The sequence below is a fragment of the Balaenoptera ricei genome, chromosome 3 (genome assembly GCF_028023285.1).
Source record: "Balaenoptera ricei isolate mBalRic1 chromosome 3, mBalRic1.hap2, whole genome shotgun sequence".
NCBI classification, from domain to species: domain Eukaryota; kingdom Metazoa; phylum Chordata; class Mammalia; order Artiodactyla; family Balaenopteridae; genus Balaenoptera; species Balaenoptera ricei.
Window position 1 is genome coordinate 133,898,025 of NC_082641.1, and position 25,660 is coordinate 133,923,684.

The window sequence follows — 25,660 nt, forward strand, 5'->3', positions numbered from 1 at the left end:
TAAGATCTACTCTGAGCAACTTTCAAATATACAATACGGTATTGTTAACTGTAGTCACCATGCTGTACATTACATCCCCAGAATATATCTTATAACTGGAAATGTGTACCTTTTGACCACCTTCGTCCAACTCCCCTACCCTCCGCTTCCCTCAAATTTCAAAATAGACTCTTGAATCTCCCAGCAGACAGAAGAAGAGTTTTGGGAGTCTCACAAAGTTGTTGTGGTAACCTCTAAGTTTGGCAAGAATGCACAATGATGTAAGGGCCAACCATCCCCCCCAGATTCCCCTCTGCGGGTTTAGGGCCAAGTCAGAGGAAGCAGGTTACGTGTCTACATGAGGATGAACTTTCTAACTATTAGTGCTCTTTCAGATGACAGGGACTACTCTTCAGGACTGTTATAAATGAGAAATGCATTTTCAGTTGAGTCAGTGGAGACCAAATCTGGATGTCCATAAGCCTTTTAAAAGTTCAGGTCCTGGGACTTCCCTGGTGGTGCAGTGGTTAAGAATCCACCTGCCAATGCAGGGGACACGGTTCAAGCCCTGGTCCGGGAAGATCCCACATTCCGCGGAGCAACTAAGCCCGTGCACCACAACTACTGAGTCTGTGCTCTAGCGCCTGCGTGCTGCAACTACTGAGCCCATGAGCCACAACTACTGAAGCCCATGCGCCTAGAGCCCGTGCTCTGCAACAAGAGAAGCCACCGCAATGAGAAGCCCGTGCACCGCAACGAAGAGTAATCCCTGCTCGCCGCAACCAGAGAAAGCCTGCGTGCAGCAACGAACACCCAACACAGCCATAAATAAATAAATAAATAAATTTAAAAAAAAAAAAAAAAGTTCAGGTCCCAGGGCCTCAGTCCTGGAGATTCCAAGTGTGTAGGTATGGGGAGGCGGGGAGGGGGTGGGGGGAACATGGTAAACTGCTCATAGTCATTGTTTTGTTCTGTCTTGTTCTGTGCTTTAGATTCTTCAGGTGATTGTGATCACCAACAAAGTTTGGGGCACAGGGGTTTAGGGAGTTAGGCCAGATCAGTGGTTCTCAACCAGGGGTGATTTTGTCCCCCAGGGAACATGTGACAATGTCTGGCATCCAGTTGATAGAGGCCAGGGATGTTGCTAAACATCCTATGATGACAGGGCAGCCCCCATGACAAAGAATTACTGCACCCCAAACGTCTATAGTACTGAGGTTGGGATAACCCTGGGCTAGAGAACCTTTCTAGGTTCTTCTAAAAGGTCTTTTCTAACCCTGAGATTCTAGGATGCAAACAATCAGCATGGCCATCTGTGGATTATTTGTATGTGTAGATGACCCACCTTTGGGATTAGGGGGTGGAAGAGCTTCTAAACTGTGTATATTTTGCTCCATATACAACAAGTGTATGCCCACCACACGAGGCTCTTCTCTCTCTGGCTTTCACTTATGGCCCTCGGTATGCCTAAGTTAAGCAAACCATAGCAACAGATTTTGCAAATATCACCAGCACAGATTGACAGGTGGGTAGGAACAGAGCCTTAGACACAAAGTACTCAAAAAAACAGAGTTAAGACTTTCAAGTTCCTACCAGGACTGAAAAAACTGGTCTCCCCGTTTGTTAGTACTTATTTCATCAGCACTGGCAAAATTGTCAGTGGGGTGAAGGGTATATCTTGGGGGCTTCCCCTTCTCTCCACTTCCCTCACGCAACCAGCAGCTTCGTGTTCTTTCTCCTTTTGCCCTGCAGCAAAATCAGCACTTGAGAAAGGGCCTGCAAAATATATTCCCATTAAGAAAATGGTGAAGCTTCCAAGACAGAAGTTTTGTGCCCTTGTGGGGAACAGAGAAATGGCTTCTAACGTTTGTTGAATGGAGGCACCATAGACTAGGAGAATGAGCAAAGGTTTTGCTCACCTGCCACATTCAAGGTTCAAATCCCAGGTCTGCCTCCTATATTTGTAGGTCGTGAGAAAGTCACTTCAGCTCTGCAGCACTCAGTATCCTCATCAGGAAATTGAAGATAATGACATCTAGACTGCAATGTTGTGCTGAGGGCTGGACAATATCTGTAATGAGCTCCAAGAGGGCAGAGCTTGTGTCTGTCTGCCTTCGTTTACTGTTTATGTCATCACTAGAATAGTCTTGGAACCATGGTAGGAGCTCAAGAAATGTCTCTGGAATGAATGAATGAAACGGTAGCCATTATAGCTGAAAGGCTGCTCTGTGCCAAGCTGGCCTACAGTATTTCCTCCTTTCACAGGCAAGAAAGTGAAGCTGGATGCATGAGCCTGGTTTCCTGGGATCGCTGATTTTCCATTCTTTCTAACCCTTCCAGGGCAAAGAAGGAGCCTTCATGGTACGAGATTCCAGGACTCCAGGGACATACACTGTGTCTGTTTTCACCAAGGCCATCGTAAGGTATGGTGCTAACTCAGCGAAGTGGGGAGAGACAGTCCTGAGGTGGGCGAGCGATGAGCCACACACAGGAATGTCAGACAGTGCAAGAGGTAGAGGAGTCCCTAGAAATACTGTGTTTCCCTGATCCCTGTGAGAAGACCAAGGCTAGGGAGATTAAGAACATAACTGAAGTCACTTACCTAGAAAGTGACAGAGCTAGGGCCGGATGCCAGTTTCCCTTCCCAGTTGGCATCCCTGAGTGCAAAGCTCTAAAGAAATAAAATACCTGGTCTTGTATTTGATGCATTTATAATTTAATCCAAAGAATAACAGAAAAGATACTTTTGACTGCAAGCGAGAAAATATGAATTCTAGTTCTGGCTCTGCTAATAAAACTATCCACCATTTATTGAGTCCTTACTACGTGCCAGAACCTTACAGATCCTTTCACTGGGGGCTGATCACCTGGGTACCCGCTGCCTAGCACATAGCAAAATTCCAGACTCCCAGGAGAAAAGCAAGCATTGAGCATGAGCCACATTGTTTATACAAACAATTTAGGTATAGGGAGCCATCCTTATCAGTTAGAGAATGGTGAGAGCCCTCCTAAAATCTAAGTTCTCAGAAACCAGCCAAGGGCCAATCTTGCAAGCAGGCCTTTCTAAGGATAGCAGTCAGGGCTGCTATGTTAACTCTGCTACACAAAGCCAAATAAGTACGAAGGGGCCAAGATGCTTCCTTAACATATGCTGAAGATTAGTTAAATCCACACAGCAGGGAAGGCAAACATGTAGCACATACAAGACGATTGCCCATTTTGAGGTTTTGGAAGAAACATCACCAATCCATCATGGCACCAATCCTGAGTCCAGATGCAGCCTCAGAGTCCTTAATACAGCACCCAAGGCCAACCTGTCAAGACTGACACACAAGTTGAAATATATCTGCCATCCATGTGAGAGGGTAAAAAACAAAGCTAATAGGAATCTGCTACTAGTAGACATTTCTGGGTCTAAACATTGCTTCTTAATAATCACTGCATTTATGTTTCATTTGTTTAAGTGAGAACAACCCCTGTATAAAGCACTATCACATCAAAGAAACAAATGACAACCCCAAGCGATATTACGTGGCTGAAAAGTACGTGTTTGATTCCATCCCTCTCCTCGTCAATTATCACCAACACAATGGCGGAGGTGAGTTCTAAGGGACAAGGCCAGAGGGGGACCCTCTCAGGGGAACTTGGAGAAAAGTGACAAACACCCAGCTGGGTTTCTTCATCTCAGACAAACTGACCATAAATAATAACTATACAAATAGAAAAGGATGCCAAATATTTGATTATATTACATATTCTTCATTAGCAAATTCTGCTGCTGGAATCATGAGATTTCACCACCTGCCCATCTGTGACATTATACCTCTTCTCAGGGAAGATGTAATATCAGTGATTGGGCTTTGGAATTCGTTTTCCAGAATAAAAATAGCTTTTGCATTGGATTATATTTTTTCCTGGTGATTTGGCTTGGATGGTTGCTATGGTAAAACTCTAATGACTGCCTTTCACTTTGTAATCAACCCAGGCCTAGTCACTAGACTCCGGTATCCAGTTAGTTCCTGGAGGCAGAAAGCCCCGGTCACGGCAGGGCTGAGATATGGTAAGCAGTGCATTTGGGAATGTTATTCATTTGCACTAACTCACATCCCTAGAGGTCTGGGGTAAATTCTGAATGGACTTCCCCAGACGTAAAATGATCATTAAACAGGTACACTGTATATCTGGAGATGGTGTGCACAAATGAACATTTACAATGTGTGTAAGATTCCATCTATACGTATGCACATTTATCTAGGTCAAATCAATGTCTATTGGTTTTAGATGACAGTTCATCAATGAAGTGTTTACTGAGCACCTACTTTGTACAGAGCACTCTGCTAAATGCTATTAGAAAAAAATATTAGAAACCAGTGCTATAGTACTGTGTTCTTGCCTATTTTCTAGAACTTCTGTATCATCTAGTTTGTTAGGTATGGGTCCACTGCAAGTGCTGTAAGCCAGCAGCATCCAGAAATGTCTGTCTGCATAGCACTGTGTTAAATTTTTTTGAATCCTTTTAGGCAGGGCATGCATCTCTAGGGCCATAGGCCCTACTCTTCCTTCTTGTCCTATGGAACCGTTTCACCCACTTGTGATTTTCTGCCTGCATCCCCTGGTCCAAACTGTGCTGGTAGAGGAGAAGGCTGGTGTACCTTTCCTTTTATGTCTTCTAGATTGGTGGTTCTCAAGCTTCACTGTGCATCAAAGTTACATAGGATGCTTAAGAAAAGTGTTGACTTCCAGCCCCGAGCCAACATTTACCAAAACACAGTCCCAGACAGTGGGGTCCTGGGGTTGCCTTTTCAGCAAGTGCCCCAGGTGATTTTGACACAGGGGTTAGAGGGTGATACTTTGAGAAACACTGTGTGGGCTCTCCATCCCTAACCAGCACCATATCTGCACACAGTAGGTGCTTGGTACTGTTTTCTGTTGAGTCTGTGCCTCAAAGAGGTAGAAACTGAACTCTTTATGGTACTAGACCAAGCATCAGGAAAGGATAATGCCCCTCAGCCTCCTTATAAAAATAAGATAATTCTAATACCTGTGGAATCCGAATGTGCCCATGCTGGATGGAAGCCCGGAGAGTATTTTATGAACCCACTCATTTTTGCCAGTGTGAAAATTGAGACTTGGATCCCTTTTATTCATTTTTTGAGCATTTATCGAAAGCCTACCTATGTGCGAGACTGTGTGCTGGCTTGCACCTCTGTACCAGTCCTCTTGGAATCCACCACCTAACCCCTAACCCCTGCTAAGGCCTAGCAAGTGCTATGTACATAATGGATGCTCTTGATGGATAAATGAATGAATGAATGACCAGTTCAAATAAAACTTGCTCTATGTGAAAAATGACAATAAAAATTTTTCAATCAGGTATAGGAAATGGTTGGGACCTTAGAACCCTTTCACTGACTTTCTTTAATATCTCAACTAATGCCATCCTCCTTTCTCTTTCCATGTAATTGTCCCCATACACATTTTTCATGGCTTTCAATACATATTCTATGTTATTATTTGGGAAAAAAGATGCTTTTATCTATCTGTAGTTCTAAGTATACAGGCTTATACCATTTTCCATCTTTGAGTTATATTAACAATAGGCTAACATTCTGTATAGGGCTATATAGTCTCCTGGTAGTCCTATACTTCATATCTACTGCTTGTCAACTCTGGAAAACTCTTTCTCTTCCAGGGAAGTGGGTGATTGATCCCTCAGAGCTCACTTTTGTGCAGGAGATTGGTAGCGGGCAGTTTGGGTTGGTGCATCTTGGCTACTGGCTCAACAGGGACAAGGTGGCCATCAAAACCATTCAGGAAGGAGCTATGTCAGAAGAGGACTTCATCGAGGAGGCTGAAGTCATGATGTGAGTGGCCAAAACAAGAGTATGCAGAGATACCTTGGGAAGGATGTTCTGTGCTGTGCTCTTTAAATACCATTCGGATGCCATCTTGTGCCACCTCCCTGCTCAAGTCCAGCGATGGCTTCCCATGGTATGGAGAATAACTCCAAGCTTCTCACTGTGGTCTAAAAGGCCCACCATGGTCTGGCCCTGCCCGCTCCCCAATCTCATCTCCTACCCATCTTTCCGCTGGTTCCATGACATGCCAACCACACAGGCCTTCGTTCATTCTTGCATACACCAGCTGAGTCCCTGCCATTCTTCAGGTCTCAGCTCAATGAGACATTTTTGTTTGGGGGAGGGAGTGTATTTTTGGGAGACTAAACTTAGACCATCTCACCCCTTGCCATTTTTCTCCAGGAAGCTCTCTCACCCCAAACTGGTCCAGCTCTATGGAGTGTGCCTGGAGCAAGCCCCCATCTGCCTGGTGTTTGAGTTCATGGAACACGGCTGCCTGTCAGATTACCTGCGCAGCCAGCGGGGGCTCTTTGCTGCAGAGACCCTGCTGGGCATGTGCCTGGACGTGTGTGAGGGCATGGCCTACCTGGAAGAGGCATGTGTCATCCACAGAGACCTGGTAAGAGGGGGGAGGGCAAACCCCTACAGGTCCAGGGTGAAGGGGCATGTCCCACTGAAATGTAGAGCTACGAAGACTAGGAATGCATGAATCAATAACAAGGCATAAGCCCTCTTCCTTTCCCTCTCAACTTCTTCCTTCCTCCACCCGCTGTGGGATGTCCTCATGGGACTCAGATCTGGGCTCTATTTCCAGCCCCACCTCTAACTTTCACCCTCTGAGTTGGAGTTTACATTCTTTCTAAATAAAGCTGACAGCCTCTCCTTCTTAACCTCTCTGTGTCTCCTTTTCCTCTTGGTAAAATGAAAGAAATTGACAAGCACATGTTTCTCAAAATGTTATCCAAGGATCTACCAGGATCATATTGGGGTGATCCTAGAACCATCCTCAGAATCTCTGGGGGTTGAGGCTTGGGAATATTCATTTTAACATGTCCCCCCATGGGATTTGCAGGCACATTAAAATTTGGGACTCATGGATCTTTTCTTGGTAAGGGCTCTTCCAATCGAATTAGGGACCATGTACCATCCTTACTGAGGAATAGTTTTAAGAGAATTAGCAACTTCAACACATTCTTATTTTAGTCAAATGGGTGATAGCTTCTTCATATCATCCCTGAGGTTAATATCAGGTTGCACTGGAGTTTACAGTTGGTTACACAACACCACGGATGTTTCTTCTGATTAGGATCCCAGGAATGAAGATGAAAGACCAGATTTACTCATCCTGATAAAGGATCTTAACAGTCAACTTTCCATCAGGCACTAGTGAAGCTTAATTAGCACTTGTGAAGCTCCTCATTGCTTCTGCACAGCAACACATGGAAAAGCAAAGCAGCACATGGAAAAGCAAAGGACTGTGATTATAGGAGACTCCTTAATTACTGATTACCCACCAAGTTTTCCTTTCCCTTTCATTTGCCTGTCTCTGCTCCAGGCTGCCCGGAATTGTTTGGTTGGAGAAAACCAAGTCATCAAGGTGTCCGACTTTGGGATGACAAGGTAATACGGACCTGTGGTGCCGGCAAAGTCTCAGGAATGGGATGCAGGCCACCAGGACACTCAGACAATCTCTCTCCACTCTCTCGCCAGGTTCGTCCTTGATGACCAGTACACCAGTTCCTCAGGCACCAAATTCCCAGTGAAGTGGGCGTCCCCGGAAGTCTTCTCTTTCAGTCGCTATAGCAGCAAGTCGGATGTGTGGTCATTTGGTAAGTGTCATTCTGGTCCCACTCCCACATGACCTGGGACTGTGGGCCAGCTGTTTTATTTGTCAAATTCAGGTAGCCTTACTTGCCCTGAACACTGGATGGTGAGGGCGTCCCACTGAGAGTCTGTAGAAACAGCTCTGAAAGGAATGAAGGGGCCCTCATTATTGTATCTATTCTTGGACATTTTTGAAATAGGGGCAAAAATAAAAGTGAAAACAGGATGCTGGTGATAGCTGCTGTGACATCAAAAGCTGGAGTCAGGAGATTAGAATATGAGCCCTTGAGAGCAGGGATCATGTTTTTTCCAACATTATATTTATTCTCACATTTATTCCCACATTTCACTATCAATAAAGTATTTTACCCATTCATTCAACAACGATTTATTGAGCATCTACTACATGCCAGGAGCTAATTTAGGTGCTCACAAAGCAGTGGTACATAGGATAGAAAAGGCTCCTATTCTCTTGGAGCCAAGTTTTAAGGGGAGACAGTAACAATCATGTAAACAAGCTAACAAATATGTGTATAAGATAAAGTCAGGTAGCGGTAAGTGCTATGAATAAAACAAAAGAGTAATGGGAAAGAGAGTAACTGGAATGGAGGGAGGGTCTGTTTTAAATAGCAGGGTCCGGGAAGGCCTCTCTGAGGAGATGACTGTTGAGCAGAGAGCTGAATGGTGAGAGGGAGCTGTCTCCATTTGAAGGTCCAGGGAACAGTGTCTCTAACAAAGGAAGCAGCAAGTGCCAGAGCTTGGTGTGTCCAAAGAAAAGGGGTACTGACTTAGTGGGAGAACTGTAGGCAATGAAATCGGCAGGCCATGGTAAGGAATTAGAATTTCTCATAAGTGCAAATGGGCAAGAATGAAAAGACAGAATGAATGATGCCGGTGTGGCAAGAAGTACTAAATATTCTTGCTGGATGTGTCATGTCTTTCTAAGCCATAGTTTTTGCATATTAATGTATACACAAAACTATACTGGACAACCTCTTTGACTTGGATTGTAAGAAGGATTCTACTTCGGACAGGAATAGTTTGGAGTTTGATGTTGTCATTCTATGTGAAGGGAAGGTTTGCCAAGTATATTGACTAGTAGTAGAAACCAGGGAGAAGATGACTAATTAAATCTCTTAGGAGAAGAACTAACTAATCTTCTCCAGCATTTTAGAATATCCATTTCCAACAACCAAGTGATTTTTGATTTTGAGTCCTAAATTGTTCCTTAAAGTAGTCACCCTGTTCAACAGGCCTAACTATGACTTTGTTAGTCAAATTTAAGGTACAGAATGAACTTAGAAGGAAAAAAACTGCGCTTGAGCAACCTCACATTCTCTTTTCCCCAGTGCATATAACTAGGAAGGGTATGGCTGATGTGTGGCCACTCTCTATCGGTACGGCGGGTCATGCTGCACCAAGCCAGGTGTCCCATAAAGAGATGTTTGCAGCCATGGCCACTTTGTCACATTCACCTGTGGACTCGGAATGGGGTTTATTCTGCCACAGGTTGTTAGCCTAGGACTTTGCTGCTGCATCTTATAATTAGAGAGTTGAGCTAAAGTCCATTCCTTCCTGAAGGGAATTGTCATCTAAAGTGTCCAAAGATGAGACTGACTGATGGAAGCAGAATAGAAGGGTGAGAAAACTGGGGTGGCAAACCTGAGAAACAGAAACCTGGATGGAGGAGAGCTTTTGCCTGCCTCAAGGCCACTGGGCTTTGTCACGCATTTTGAGGTTTTTCCCCTAATTAACTGCACTATTTTTTTTTAACATCTTTATTGGAGTATAATTGCTTTACATTGTTGTGTTAGTTGCTGCTGTATAACAAAGTGAATCAGCTATACGTATACATATATCCCCATATCCCCTCCCTCTTGCGCCTCCCTCCCACCCTCCCTATCCCACCCCTCTAGGTGGTCACAAAGTATGAGCTGATCTCCCTGTACTATACCGCTGCTTCCCACTATCTGTTTTACATCTGGTAGTGTTTATATGTCAATGCCATTCTCTCACGTCGTCTCAGCTTCCCCTTCCCCTTCCCCGTGACCTCAAGTCCATTCCCTATGTCTTCGTCTTTATTCCTGTCCTGCCCCTAGGTTCTTCAGAGCCTTTTTTTTTTTTAGATTCCATATATATGAACTGCACTATTTTAAACTAGTCAACTAACCTCTTTGGGCCTTACTCAGTTCCTCAATGCATCACAAGGTTTGCGTGAAAGCAACTGTTTTCCAGCCAGCTTTCCTCCATTTTCCAAAGAAATCTCACTAGAAATCCTGGCATCTTGGGGTGCTAATTGATCTTATTTACTGAATTTCCAAAACTCCTGAGGCATTTCTGAGGATCCCTTAGAAATTCTAATCCAGTTGTCTGGGCTGGGGCCCAGGATCTGCCATTGGAACAAATTTCTGAGTTGATTTTTCAAAACTTCAGATGTTTTAGGGATCATACTTTGGAAAACTCTGCCCTCAGGATCTCTGGACTATGCTTTGAAAACCACTGGATTAGGTGATCTGCAAGCTCTGTTCCCACTCTGACATCCTATGAATAGATGAGTACATAATAAAGCTGGGTGTAACATTTCTACTGAGGGCAAAAAAGGAAAAGGGATTAAATCAGAGGTCAAAAATGGACAACTTAAAGAGTTTTGCTTGGTTAACACAGTATTTCTTTTAAATCAAATTGAGTTTATATTTTAAAACTCCCAATTTATGACTTATCTTTAAAAAAACAGAAAATGTGGCAATTCAGAGCCCTCATTCCCATGTGCCCTATGCTGGCTGGAGCTAAATCACAGCTGCCCCTTTGGGGACAGAATTTTTGACCTCCAGTTTTTCACAGTCCTCCCTAGTCCCTATTATGCAGACCTCATCCACTCCATTCATCTATATCATGTGTAGACATTTGAGTTTACATCCCCTGCAACTTTTAGTAGTAGCATTTGAGTTAGATATAACAAAGGGCTGAGCTTGAACATTCTTCACCACTAGGAAGGTAGGGAAATCGCTCTTCTTTAGAAATAGCACAGGCCTAATAAGCCCCAGGTGGCTTTTGATATTGTACTTTCTGGAGGTAGGGACTTGAATCTTAATGTCAAGGAGTCTGTGATTTCTAGAGGTAAGTTGGTTTGTTTGCTATTTAGGAACTTTATCACTAGCTGTTTTGATTCACCATTTCTCATAGGTGTGCTGATGTGGGAAGTCTTCAGTGAAGGCAAAATCCCATATGAAAACCGAAGCAACTCAGAGGTGGTGGAAGACATCACCACTGGATTTCGGTTATACAAGCCTCGACTGGCCTCCTCGCATATCTACCAGATCATGAATCATTGCTGGAAAGAGGTCAGTAAAGGAAGTGGTTCCCCCCGCCTCCTCATTATAATCTGCAGTTTCAGGGTCTGCCCCCATCCCTCAAGAAAGGACCCTCTCAGAGGATGAGGCAGTAGGGATGACAAAATAGATTAGCAAGAAAGTGACGTTGAGCATCTATTAACTAAAGGAGTTACTCATCCCTGGAAGAGCTGGCAGGGACCTTAAATGTTATTTGATTTGTAATATAATGTCACAAGCCATCAACATACTGTCAGAAAGGAAGAGTGGGGAAGGCCTATGTCAATTTTTTGAGAAAAAAAGCATCTGTAACATCATAAAACCATTAAATATACATGAAGTTAGTTCTATAAACTGGTAAACAGAAGTTCACTGATGCTGTGAAACTATTAAAATGACTGAATTAAAATTCATTTTATTCATACAACAATTCAGAATGGGAGCCAATTACTCTGCACCCTCCCAGACATCTCAGTTATCCTTGGGTGGCAGGCTATGCCTTAAGCCACATCAGCATGAGTGTTAGATGTCCTTGGGTGAGTTAGCAAATTTTAAATTTCAACCACAGTTGAAAGTTGCTGAATAGAGAATTAACACAAATTCGGATCATGGAAGGGTAACAGGGGGGATTTAAAAAGTATAGGATACTTGGGTTTTATCTCAGTTTTATCATTTCTTAATCATTAATCATGGGCCATTCTCTGAACCTCCTTTTTCTTACTGTAAGATAATTAAATAATGTTTGCTCTGTAAGTTCATAGAGCTTTTGTCATCAGAAACAAAGAAATAAACCATAAAGACATAAGGAAGGGTACAAAACAAATCTAGTCCACTTCTCAAGGATTAAATACTATAACAATTATGATAGCTGACATTTAGTACTTTTTTCTTTCTTAAATAACATTTTGCATTAGTGTGGTACATTTGTTACAATTATTCTACCACCACTGATACATTATTATTAACTAAAGTCCATGTTTTACATTAAGGTTCACTGCTTTTTTTATACAGTTCTGTGAGTTTTGACAAATGTATATCATGTAACTACCATTATAGTATCATACAGAATAGTGTCACTGCCTTTAAATGCACTGTGCTTCACCTGTTTATCCCTTCCCCTCTTCTTCCCAAATCCCTGGAAACCATTGATCTTTTTATTGTCCAAGTTCTGCCTTTGCCAGAATGTCACATAGTTGAATCATACAGTATGTAGCCTTTTCAGATTGGCTTCTTCCATTTAGAACTATGCATTTAAGATTCCTCCATGTCTTTTCATGGCTTGAAAGCTCACTTCTTTTTATCACTGAATAATATTTCCATTGTATGGATATACCACAGTTTGTTTATCCATTCACCTACTGAAGGACATCTTGGTGGCTTCCAGTTTTTGGCAGTTATGAATAAAGCTGCTATAAACATTTGTGTGCTAGTTTTTGTATGGACATAGATTTGCAGCTCAATTGGGTAAATATCTAGGGGGGTGATTCCTGGATCATATGATAACACTATCATATGAAAATGTTTAGCCTTTTAAGAAACTGCCAGACTGTCTTCCAAGATGGCTACCATTTTCACTTTCCCACCAGCAGTGACAGTTCCTGTTGCTCCACGTCCTCACCAGCATTTGGTGTTGTCAGTGCTTTGATTTTAGCCATTTTAATAAGAATATAGTGGTATCTCATTGTTATTTTAATTTGCAAATCCCTAACATATGATGTTGAGCATCTTTTCATATGTGTATTTTCCATTTGTATATCTTTTTAAATGAGGTAACTGCTTAGATCTTTGCCCATTTTTTAATAGGATTATTTGTTTTCTTGCTTTTGCGTTTTAAGAGGTCTTTGCATATTTTGAATATAAGTCCTTTATCAGATATGTGTTTTAAAAACATTTTCTCCCAGCCTATGGCTTGTATTTTCATTCACTTAACAGTGCCTTTTACAGAGCAGAAGTTGTTAATTTTAACAAAGTTCAACATCAATTTTTTTTCTTTTATGAATCGTGCTTTTGGTGTTGTATCTAAAAACTCATTGCCAAACCAAAGGTCACCCAGATTTTCTCCTATGTTATCTTCTAGATGTCTTATAAGTTTTGCATTTTATATTTAGGTCTATGATCCATTTTGAGTGAATTTTTGTGAAGAGTGTCAGGTCTGTGTCTAGAGTCATTGTATTGCATGTGGATGTCCGATTGCTCTAGGACCATTTGTTGAAAAGACTACCCTTTCTCCATTGAATTGCCTTTGCTCCTCTGTCAAAGATTTGACTACATTTGTGTGGGTCTATTTCTGGGATCCCAACTCTATTCCATTGACCTATTTGTCTATTCTTTCACCAATACCATGCTCTCTTGATTAGTATAGCTTTATAGTAAGTCTTGAAGTCAGGAAGTATGAGTCCTCCAAACTTGTTCTTCTTCAGTATTGTGTTGGCTATTCTGAGTCTTTGGCCTTTCCATATGGAGTTTAGAGTTGGTTTGTCAGTATCTACAAAATAACTTGCTGGGATTCTTGTGATTGTGTTGAATCCATACATCAAGTTGAAAAGAAATGACATCTTAACAATAGCAAGTCTTCCTAACCATGAACATGGAATATTTCTCCATACATTTAGCTCTCCTTTGATTTCTTTCTTTAGAATTTTATATTTTTACTAAAATATATCCTATACATATTTTATGAGATTTATACCTAAATATTTTCTTTTTTAGTCTTACTTAGTGCTTATTTTATGTTGCATTTTTATATACGATTTTATTTAATTCTTATAACAATCTTATGAGATTGATAATATTATTATCCCCATTTTACAGATGACAAAACTGAGGTTCAAAAAGGTTTAGTAACCTGTTCAAAGGTCACACAGCTAATAAGTGGAAAAGCTGTGATTCAAGAGTAGGCCATATGATTCCAAAATACCTGCTGTTAACAACTAAGACATAATGGCCTCAAATACAATATATATAGAAGCATATTTAAAACTCAGCAGAGGGAATTGCTGTTTAACTCTGGTTTGCTTTGGAATTAGCTATGACACACAAGTACAAGGACATCACAGAGTTATTTTCTTCCCTCTCTAGAAACCAGAAGACCGGCCACCTTTCTCCAGACTCTTGAGTCAACTGGCTGAAATCGCAGAATCGGGACTTTAAAAGAGACTCAGTGCCAGGCCACGGGCTGCAGATCCTGAGTGGGGCAAGGAGGTCTTCCCACCACAGAGCATTAAAAGCTGCCACCATCCCAGGACTCCTCAGAGGCAACTGGCCGGTGGCGCCAGTCCCTAAGCTGCCACGGAGGCAGCGGCCTGACAGAGGCGGGCACCAGGCCACAGGCAGGAGGCTCAGCCACTGAACTGGGAGCAGGGCCAGAGCAGTCTGTACCCTTCCTCCAGCCTCTTATCTTGTGTGGAGCACAAACCTCAATCGACAGCTTTCAAGCAACATTTCTTGCACTTCTTAGAGAAAGGGAGAGATGGGGCAGGACCCTGGATTATTACACTTATTGTTATTTTAAACATGGACCTAAAGTTCACGGTCAAGGGATTTTTTTATTTGACCTGACAACACAGAATCCCAGGATATGGGGCAAGATGAACAAGGAGCATGACTCTTTTTCAAGGAGAACTAGTGAGTTAATGAAAGTCACAAAGAGTAAGCTCTGCCTCTGTGATGCTGTCAGCCACAGCTTCCTGCCTTAGAGGATGATGGAACAGCTGCTCACATCAGAGGCCGGATATTCTGAGAAGCAGCTTTATGAGGTTTTACTCATAGAGTACACTGCCGCCTCTCTCCCTGAAGGGAGCATAATGGACTGGGGTGAACAATTCCGATCTTACCGCTGGAGTATTGGGTATCTGGTGTCTGGGCAGAAAGAAGGCATCAGATGGTGGAAACACCTGGTACAGGGAGAGGCCTTAGGTTGTAACCACTTGGATGCTCATTTACTACCAAGCCAAGCAAGTGACTCTGCGTCCCCTTCTGTGCCCAATGCTTCCACAGGCATCCTGGGAGGAAATCATGGCTTCCGTAAACACTGACTTACTGAGGCCTCCAGGAATCAGTCCCCTCTCTGCATTCTTCCATCCTCATCAACAGAGTGCAGACTTGTGCTGGGGAGTGTGGCCTGGCAGAGAAACTGAAGCTTGTTTAGGCCCTAGAGATGTGCAACTTTAAGGTTGAGACTTCCAAGTCTCCCCAGATTCTAAGAGAGGAGTAAGAGGTCTGTTCTTGCTCAAACCATCTGGATGGAAACTGAGTCAGGCACCGAGTGGGGGGCTTCCAAGATGCACAAGGATGCCTACTGTTGACTGAGCACTTGAATATGCAAAGTGAATATGTACTGAGCTACAAGCCTTAACTGCAGAATCTCAGTTCACCCTGAGTTCACACCAGTGCCGTGAGATATTATTATTATTCCCATTTTACAGATAATGGAACTTAGGCTTTGAAAAGCTTGGACACCTGCCTGAGGGGACAGAGCTAGGAAGAATACAGCCCACCTCTGTCTGACTGCAATGCACAGTTTCTCTATTTTTATTCAACACTGCCTCCTACTGAGGGTGAAAGGGATTGCTGAGGAGGTAAGTACAGTAGAGGGGAAAGTCCTAGAGAGCCAATAAAGAAGCCAACACAGCACCATCAGCAAGTAAAGTTGCTCCTGCATAGACCAGTGTGGCTGGCGGTGTAGCCCTCCAACTTGGAATAGGATCTTTTTTTCCTCATCTGTATCCTCACCTTCATCAGAGTTAATGACGTTGGAGGTACTAAAGGAGTAATTAGCCCTTTGATTCACTCAACCCACCAGAGTCATATTGCATGAAGCAATTTGTAGATGGGCTTCAAAGCAGCTTTAAAAGATTCTCCTGCAGAAGTATAAATACTTCCTTGAATTATCACTTCAACATTGAGCCGGCTGCGGTCTTCTTGGACACTTTCTGGGGGAGGGTATTCCCTGATGTAAGAGAGATTTAATTTTCCTACAGTGTTCAGGGAAAACTCTTTTTGGATGGTGTTGAAAGCAGCTCTTTCTAAAAAATCATATGATATTTTGACCGGCTGAAGATGCAGATGTACAACTTTTAAGTATAATTATTGTGAAACTGGTAGCTTCAAAAAAAACCTATCATTCAGAAGATGATATTTCTCAACTTATCCAAAATCATCCCTGTTTACTTTTTTGGCATTTTGTACATTCTTTTTTGGAACCTTTAATTAGAGATGATTTCTGGAACATCCAGCCTAGAAGGAAAACATCAGAATTGACTGATTTCTGTGGTATGGTTTAGAAAAATTCTCCCTTACATGGTATTATCTTGTTCAAGCTCAGAATCATTGAGGCTTTAACTTAACATGGGTCAAGAGGTTACCTCTCAGTGTCCTGCAAAATAGACTTCTGCCTGTTTGGTTTTTGGCTTTTTTTTTTCCCTCTCACATTTTGAAAATGGTGCCATGTGTTCACAGGGAATTCCCCTATGCAAAGTTTTGGTTCTAGATGCATTTTATAGATTTTGCATTGTGCCCTTTTGAGACTATGTATTTATATTTGGATAGATTGAATATTTATTAGTGTACAGTGATTGCTAATGTTCACAATTAAAATGTTACAAATATCTCTCATGCTTTGTAAATCACACCAAGTTAAAGGTTGGGTCTAGCAAATAAAGCTGTGCATTTTTGTAAATATAGTATGTAGAGCCTGGGTCCATATTTATCCCAATGTCAGACAACCAAAAGTTTTCCATAAATAATAATGGTTACATAGTTTCACATTCCACAGACAAATAAAGACTATACATCATTCAACATTGTTTCACCAAGTAAATTTCAGATGCTTCCTGTGACCTCTGACATGCTGTGCTGAGTGCTACAGAAACAAAGATGAAAAAGACACAGTCTTTACTTTTAAGAAACTCCAGGTATGGTTGGGAAGGCAGACATATAAACAAGTAAAATTATAATACAGCAATTAGAGCAACAACAGAAATAAGGTCAAAGTAGAGAAGAGCTCAGAAAAAGTGATGGAATCTATTGGGCAAAGGGTGACATCAGTGGAAACTTCCTAGAAAGTTGCTACTCAAAGTGTGGTCCCCGGACCAGCAACAACAGCATTACTAGCTTGTGAGAAATGCAAATTCTGTCTCCACCCTGAGATCCACTGAATGGGAATCTACATTTTAACAAGATCTACAGGTGATCATCTGCACATTAAAGTTTGGGAAGCACTGTCACAGAAGATACCATGTCTGACTCAGTTTTGAAGATGAATTATGCTTTTTTTAGGCAAGCCAATGGGCAGAAATAGAAATACTTTCCAGGTAGAGGGATAGAGGAAACAAAACATATTGGGAAGCTATTATCAGTTTACCATTGCTGGGGCATAGGGTGTGTGTGTGTGCGTGTGTGTGTGTGTGTGTGTGTGTGTGTGTGTGTATTCTCAGCAAGGGTGAGGATAATAGACAAGTTTAATCTCAGGCTATAAATCTAGACAAGGACCTAGATTTTAAAACACAAAAAAAGTTGGAACTCTAGTTGTAGAGAGGAAAAATGTCATTGAACAAGGAGAGAAGGTCAAATTTGTGTTTAAAAATATATTCTGGCAGCAGTGTGGAGAGTGGATTTGAGAGAGGCAAAGCTGGTGGAAGAGAAACCAATCTGGAGTGATTTTTGACTTGCTCCTAGTACCAAATTATTGTTCATACTCATTCTGTCATCTGCTGTGTGGGTGACATGTGGAAATTGTAATTCGGAGTTCTTAAGCCACAGTTGGACAGCAAGGCACAGCTGTTCTCCTCGCTCTTAAAATCCCAGGGAAATAAGGGCTGGGTTATTACAGTTTTGGTGTCTTGAGCTCTCCCTGTACCTTTCAGTTCACCAAATGCCCACGTCCACTGCAGGAGGCCAGCTCATGCACCCAGAGGACCAGCAGGTACCAGTGAGAAAGCCTGTGGCTTCCACACAGTCCTTTGTGGGACTCACCTCTGGGCTTGACTCCCCCTGGCAAATGACCCAGAGAGGAAGCTTCTAGAGCAGGATGGATGAACAGATCGGCTTCTCAGAGAGCATTTATCCTGCAGACCCTACTCTGCCTGGAACCTCCCAACACACAAGACCACCACACTCAGGAAAAGGCAGAACATACCCCCCCATTCAGCAAGATGGGCAGTGTGTGTGTGTGTGTGTGTGTGTGTGTGTGTATGAGTGTGTCTTCAGTGACTTTGCAATTCTTCCCAAGTCATCATGAGTAGTTGGTCTCTGGGATAACTGAATCATACAGATACTGTTAGGAGGAGTTTTAGAGATCATTTGTTACCATTCACCTGCTATTACTTGGCACTGTGTCAGGTGTATACGATGAATAAGGTATCAGTTGAGGACCAAACACATCACAGTCAAATTAAGATAATTCAAGGCGAGCCTATTTCAAAAGGACTATTTAACACAGTGTGGGTTTAGAAGAACCATAGTAAGTAGTACAGAGGCAAAGAACAGCCAAGGAGCAGTTACCAACCCTAGGCCCAAAGAGATGAGGAACGGAAGTGGTCACTTGCTTGTGGAAGCAGAGAGTCACCTGGAGAAAGATGCCTCGAGAGAAGAGGACATTTAGTGAGAGACAGAGGAAGCCCAAGGCAGCAACACAAGGAGGAGGCTGCGGAATAAATACGCTGGCCCCCTCTCCTCCCTTCCCCCCATCAACTGCTGGGGTTTCTTGTTGGCCGAACCCAACTGGAACCCAGAGGACAAAGAAATCCTAGTAGAGTAGTCCACAGAGGTCAGTCTGCAGGGGCGAGGGCAGGGTGAGAAGAGTGAAGTAGGTCTGGAGGAGCAAGAGAAGATATCCAGGGCTTCCCTGGTGGCGCAGTGGTTAAGAATCTGCCTGCCAATGCAGGGGACACGGGTTCGAGCCCTGGTCCGGGAAGATACCACATGCCACGGCACAACTAAGCCCATGTGCCACAACTACTGAGTGTGCGTGCCACAACTACTGAGCCTGCGCTCTAGAGCCCGCGAGCCATGACTACTGAAGCCTGGGCGCCTAGAGCCCGTGCTCCGCAACAAAGAGAAGCCACCACAATGAGAAGCCCGCACACCACAGCGAAGAGTAGCCCTGGCTCACCACATCTAGAGAAAAGCCCATGCGCAGCAACAAAGACCAATGCAGCCAAAAATAAATAAATGTAAAAAGAAAAAAGAGAGAGAAGATATCCAGTACACATGCCAACCTTTCTGTAAGAAGCCTCAGGCTAGTAAAAATGTCCAACACATAAATAAATACAGTTGATTTTATGCTTTGCAGATTTTATACTTGCAACTCACCTACTCACTAAAATCTATCTGTAACCCCAAAGTCAATTCTTGCAGCCCTTTCACAGTCATTCATGACATGCCCAGGCCCAGAGCAGAGAAAAATTTGTCACTCTACATGCACATTCCCAGCTGAGGTCGAACAAGGCGAGGCCCGGCCTTCTCGTTTCAGCTCATACCATAAACTAGTGTCTTTTTTGAGGTCTGTTTAGTGCCAAATTTTTTGCACTTGTGTACACTTTATTGGTCATTTTGCTGTTTAAAGTGACCCTCAAGCATAGAGCTGAGGTGCTGTCTCGTGTAAGTGAAAGAAGGCTGTGATGTATCTTCCAAGGAAAACATGTGTTAGATGAGATTCACTCAGCATGAGTTATAGTGCTGTTGACTGTGAGTTCAATGTTAATGAAGCCACAATACATACTAAACAAGGTGTTTTTGAACAGAAATGTGCATAAAACAAGGTTATGTGTAAATCAGGTGACTTTATTAAACATAACCACTGAATGATGAGAATCAACTGTGATTGCAAAGCACTGCTGTAGGTCATCTGATGGAGCAATGGTCACAATCCAGTGAGAGCACAGAGAGTGAAAATACCCAAGGAAGCAGGGAGGGCTTCACAGAGGAAGTGATATTTGAGCTGTGTCTTAAAGGGTAAATGGGAGTTCCTAAGGAAGGGAGGGTCTGGAAGAACATTTCAGGCCAGACAAACCAGCACGCATACAAACACATCTTATTCCACCTTCTTCCCTTGCATTATTTTAATGTTAGGACTGGGAACCTTGGGGCCCAAAGCCAGCAAGTGCTGGAGAATCAGTTAAAGGAAACTGGTGGATTATCGTTCCTCACCCTCCAGGTTCACATCTACCCACACCCCTCTCTACCCATCTAGAGCTAACAAGGAATTCCTGATCCCTTTTCATTTTCTCAGACTCATTTTGAGTACAAATGTCTATAAGCTGAGACAAGATATACAAACATTTACTCGCTTTTCTGTTGTGTATATCTCAAAGCACTTTCCCATTTAAGATGATGTTTGACCTCTCCAGCAGCTTTGACATGGAAGGGTGGGTGAGGGGGTCTCACTTGACAGAAAAGGGAAGTGATACACAGCATGCCTGAGGTTGTAGAGCTACTCAACACAAGTGAGATTAGAACTCAGATCTTATTCCAAGTCCTGCATTCTTCCTAAAGACCACGCCAAAATTCAAACCATGGTAATAATAATAAAAACAATAAAAGCTCCCATTTTTTTTAACATCTTCGTTGGAGTATAATTGTTTTACAATGGTGTGTTAGTTTTTGCTTTATAACAAAGTGAATCAGCTATACATATACATATATCCCCATATATCCTCCCTCTTGTGTCTCCCTCCCACCCTCCCTATCCCACCCTTCTAGGTGGTCACAAAGCACCGAGCTGATCTCCCTGTGCTATGTGGCTGCTTCCCACTAGCTATCTCTTTTACCTTTGGTAGTATATATAAGTCCATGCCACTATCTCACTTCGTCCCAGCTTACCCTTCCCCATTCCTGTGTCCTCAAGGCCATTCTCTATGTCTGCATCTTTATTCCTAATCTGCCCCTAGGTTCTTCAGAACCTTATTTTATTTTATTTTTTTAGATTCCATACATATGTGTTAGCATACGGTATTTGTTTTCCACTTTCTGACTTACTTCACTCTGTATGACAGATTCTAGGTCCATCCACCTCACTGCAAATAACTCAATTTCGTTTCTTTTTACGGCTGAGTAATATTCCATTGTATATATGTGTCACATCTTCTTTATCCATTCATCTGTTGATGGACATTCAGGTTGGTTCCATGTCCTGGCTATTGTAAATAGTGCTGCCATGAACATCATGGTACATGTCTCTTTTTTTTTTTTTTTTTTTTTTTAACATGTCTCTTTTTGAATTATGGTCTTCTCCAGGTATGTGCCCAGTAGTGGGATTGCTGGGTCGTATGGTAGTTCTGTTTTTAGTTTTTTAAGGAACCTCCATACTGTTCTCCATAGTGGCTGTATCAATTTACATTCCCACCAGCAATGCAAGAGGGTTCCCTTTTCTCCACACCCTCCCCAGCATTTATTGTTTGTAGATTTTTTGATGATGGCCATTCTGACTGGGGTGAGGTGATACCTCATTGTAGTTTTGATTTGCATTTCTCTAATGATTAGTGATGTTGAGCAACCTTTCATGTGTTTGTTGTCAATCTGTATATCTTCTTTGGAGAAATGTTTATTTAGGTCTTCTGCCCATTTTTGGATTGGGTTGTTTTTTTTTTTTTTTTTTTTGATATTGACCTGCATGAGCTGCTTGTAAATTTTGGAGATTAATCCTTTGTCAGTGGCTTCGTTTGCAAATATTTTCTCTCATTCTGAGGGTTGTCTTTTCATCTTGTTTATGGTTTCCTTTGCTGTGCAAAACTTTTAAGTTTCATTAGGTCCCATTTGTTTATTTTTTTTATTGCCATTTCTCTAGGAGGGGGGGTCAAAAAGGATCTTGCTGTGGTGTTTGTCATAGAGTGTTCTGCCTATGTTTTCCTCTAAGAGTTTGATAGTGTCTGGCCTTACATTTAGGTCTTTAATCCACTTTGAGATTACTTTTGTGTATGGTGTTAGGGAGTGTTCTAATTTCATTCTTTTACATGTAGCTATCCAGTTTCCCCAGCACCACTTATTGAAGAGGCTGTCCTTTCTCCATTGTATGTTCTTGCCCCCTGTATCAAAAATAAGCTGACCATATGTGCGTGGGTTTCTCTCTGGGCTTTCCATCCTGTTCCATTGATCTATATTTCTGTTTTTGTGCCAGTACCATACTGTCTTGATTACTGTAGCTTTGTAGTATAGTCTGAAGTCAGGGAGCCTGAGTCCTCCAGCTCCGTTTTTCTTTCTAAAGATTGCTTTGGTTATTCGGGGTCTTTTGTGTTTCCATACAAATTGTGAAATTTTTTGTTCTACTTCTGTGAAAAATGCCATTGGTAGTTTGATAGGGATTGTATTGAACCTGGAGATTGCTTTGGGTAGTATAGTCATTTTCACAATGTTGATTCTTCTAATCTAGGAACACGGTATGTCTCTCCATCTGTTTGTATCATCTTTAATTTCTTTCAGCAGTGTCTTATAGTTTTCTGCATACAGGTCTTTTGTCTCCTTAGGTAGGTTTATTCCTAGGTATTTTACTCTTTTGGTTGCAATAGTAAATGGGAGTGTTTCCTTAATTTCTCTTTCTGATTTTTCATCATCAGTGTATAGGAATGCAAGAGATTTCTGTGCATTAATTTTGTATCCTGCTACTTTACCAAATTCATTGATTAGCTCTAGTAGTTTTCTGGTGGCATCTTTAGGACTTTCTATGTATAGTATCATGTCATCTGCAAACAGTGACAGTTTTACTTCTTCTTTTCTGATTTGGATTCCTTTCATTTCTTTTTCTTCTCTGATTGCTGTGGCTAAAACTTCCAAAACTATGTTGAATAATAGTGTTGAAAGTGGGCAACCTTGTCTTGTCCTTGATCTTAGTGGAAATGGTTTCAGTTTTTCACCATTGAGAACGATGTTGGCTGTGGGTTTGTCATATATGGCCTTTACTGTGTTGAGGTAAGTTCCCTCTATGGCTACTTTCTGGAGGGTTTTTATCATAAATGGGTGTTGAATTTTGTCAAAAGCTTTTTCTGCATCTATTGAGATGATCATACGGTCTTTCTCCTTCAATTTGTTAATATGGTTTATCACACTGATTGATTTGTGTATATTGAAGAATCCTTGCATTCCTGGGATAAACCCCACTTGGTCATGGTGTATGATCCTTTTAATGTGCTGTTGGATTTTGTTTGCTAGTATTTTGTTGAGGATCTTTGCATCTATGTTCATCAGTGATATTGGTCTGTAGTTTCTTTTTTTGTGTGACATCTTTGTCTGGTTTTGGTATCAGGGTGATGTGGCCTCGTAGAATGAGTTGGGGAGTGTTTCCTCTCTCTGCTATATTTTGGAAGAGTTTGAGAAGGATAGGTGTGAGCTCTTCTCTAAATGTTTGATAGAATTCACCTGTGAATCTGTCTGGTCCTGGGCTTTTGTTTGCTGGAAGATTTTTAATCACAGTTTCAATTTCAGGGCTTGTGATTGGTCTGTTCATATTTTCTATTTCTTCCTGGTTCAGTCTCGGCAGGTTGTGCATCTCTAAGAATCTGTCCATTTCTTCCAGGTTGTCCATTTTATTGGCATAGATTTGCTTGTAGTAATCTCTCATGATCCTTTGTATTTCTGCAGTGTCAGTTGTTTCTTCTCCTTTTTCATTTCTAATTCTATTGATTTGAGTCTTCTCCCTTTCTTTCTTGATGAGTCTGGCTAATGGTTTATCAATTTTGTTTATCTTCTCAAAGAACCAGACTTTAGTTGTATTGATCTTTGCTATTCTTTACTTCGTTTCTTTTTCATTTATTTCTGATCTGATCTTTATGATTTCTTTCCTTCTGCTAACTTTGGGGTCTTTTTTTTCTTCTTTCTCTAATTGCTTTAGGTGTAAGGTTAGGTGTCTATTTCAGATGTTTCTTGTTTCTTGAGGTAGGATTGTATTGCTATAAACTTCCCTCTTAGAACTGCTTTTGCTGCATCCCATAGGTTTTCGGTTTTTGTGTTTTCATTGTCATTTGTTTCTAGGTAGTTTTTGATTTCCTCTTTGATTTCTTCAGTGATCTCTTGGTTATTAAGTAGTGTATTGTTTAGCCTCCATGTGTTTGTATTTTCTACAGGTTTTTTCCTGTAATTGATATCTAGTCTCATAGCATCGTGGTTGGAAAAAATACTTGATACAATTTCAATTTTCTTAAATTTACCAAGGCTTGATTTGTGACCCAAGATATGATCTATCTTGGAGAATGTTCCATGAGCAGTTGAGAGGAAAGTGTATTCTGTTGTTTTTGGATGGAATGTCCTATAAATATCAATTAGGTCCATCTTGTTTAATGTATCATTTAAAGCTTGTGTTTCCTTATTTATTTTCATTTTGGATGATCTGTCCATTGGTGAAAGTGGGGTGTTAAAGTCCCCTACTATGATTGTGTTACTGTCGATTTCCCCTTTTATGGCTGTTAGCATTTGCCTTATGTATTGAGGTGCTCCTATGTTGGGTGCATAAATATTTACAATTGTTATATCTTCTTCTTGGATTGATCCCTTGATCATTATGTAGTGTCCTTCTTTGTCTCTTGTAATAGTCTTTATTTTAAAGTCTATTTTGTCGGATATGAGAATTGCTACTCCGGCTTTCTTTTGATTTCCATTTGCATGGAATATCTTTTTCCATCCCCTCACTTTCAGTCTGTATGTGTCCCTAGGTCTGAAGTGGGTCTCTTGTAGACAGCATATATATGGGTCTTGTTTTTTCATCCATTCAGCCAGTCTATGTCTTTTGGTTGGAGCATTTAATCCATTTACATTTAAGGATATTATCAATATGTATGCTCCTATTACCATTTTCTTAAGTGTTTTGGGTTTGTTATTGCAGGTCTTTTCCTTCTCTTGTGTTTCCTGCCTAGAGAAGATCCTTTAGCATTTGTTGTAAAGCTGGTTTGGTGGTGCTGAATTCTCTTAGCTTTTGCTTTTCTGTAAAGGTTTTAATTTCTCCGTTGAATCTGAATGAGATCCTTGCTTGGTAGAGTAATCTTGGTTGTAGGTTTTTCTCCTTCATCACTTTAAGTATATCCTGCCACTCCCTTCTGGCTTGCAGAGTTTCTGCTGAAAGATCAGCTGTTAACCTTATGGGGATTCCCTTGTATGTTATTTGTTGTTTTTCCCTTGTTGCTTTTAATTTGTTTTCTTTGTATTTAATTTTTGATAGTTTGACTAATATGTGTCTTGGCATGTTTCTCCTTGGATTTATCCTGTATGGGATTCTCTGCGTTTCCTGGACTTGATTGACTATTTCTTTTCCCATATCAGGGAAGTTTTCAACTATAATCTCTTCAAATATTTTCTCAGTCCCTTTCCTTTTCTCTTCTTCTTCTGGGACCTCTATCATTTGAAGATTGGTGCATTTAATGTTGTCCCAGAGGTCTCTAAGACTGTCCTCAATTCTTTTCATTCTTTTTTCTTTCTTCTGCTCTGCAGTAGTTATTTCCACTATTTTATCTTCCAGGTCACTTATCTGTTCTTCTGCCTCAGTAATTCTGCTATTGAGTCCTTCTAGAGAATTTTTAATTTCATTTATTGTGTTGTTCATCATTGTTTGTTTGCTCTTTAGTTCTTCCAGGTCCTTGTTAAACGTTTCTTGTATTTTCTCCATTCTGTTTCCCAGATTTTGGATCATCTTTACTATCATTACTCTGAATTCTTTTTCAGGTAGACTGCCTATTACCTCTTCATTTGTTT

At 41.5% G+C, this 25,660-nt stretch overlaps 2 protein-coding genes across 3 annotated transcripts in view; one reads left to right on the forward strand and one right to left on the reverse strand.

The window, feature by feature from the left end:
- ITK (IL2 inducible T cell kinase) overlaps positions 1 to 14,140 on the forward strand; it is a 63,886-nt gene extending 49,746 nt beyond the window's left edge. For both annotated transcript variants that reach the window (XM_059917591.1, XM_059917590.1), the window contains exons 9-17: positions 2,320 to 2,402; positions 3,444 to 3,577; positions 3,965 to 4,039; positions 5,672 to 5,843; positions 6,240 to 6,456; positions 7,393 to 7,457; positions 7,548 to 7,666; positions 10,845 to 11,002; positions 14,069 to 14,140. In XM_059917591.1, the coding sequence (XP_059773574.1) occupies positions 2,320 to 2,402; positions 3,444 to 3,577; positions 3,965 to 4,039; positions 5,672 to 5,843; positions 6,240 to 6,456; positions 7,393 to 7,457; positions 7,548 to 7,666; positions 10,845 to 11,002; positions 14,069 to 14,140 (1,095 nt within the window). The remainder of the gene's footprint in view (positions 1 to 2,319; positions 2,403 to 3,443; positions 3,578 to 3,964; positions 4,040 to 5,671; positions 5,844 to 6,239; positions 6,457 to 7,392; positions 7,458 to 7,547; positions 7,667 to 10,844; positions 11,003 to 14,068) is intronic.
- MED7 (mediator complex subunit 7) overlaps positions 1 to 25,660 on the reverse strand; it is a 117,682-nt gene that overhangs the window by 85,753 nt on the left and 6,269 nt on the right. The window lies entirely within an intron of this gene.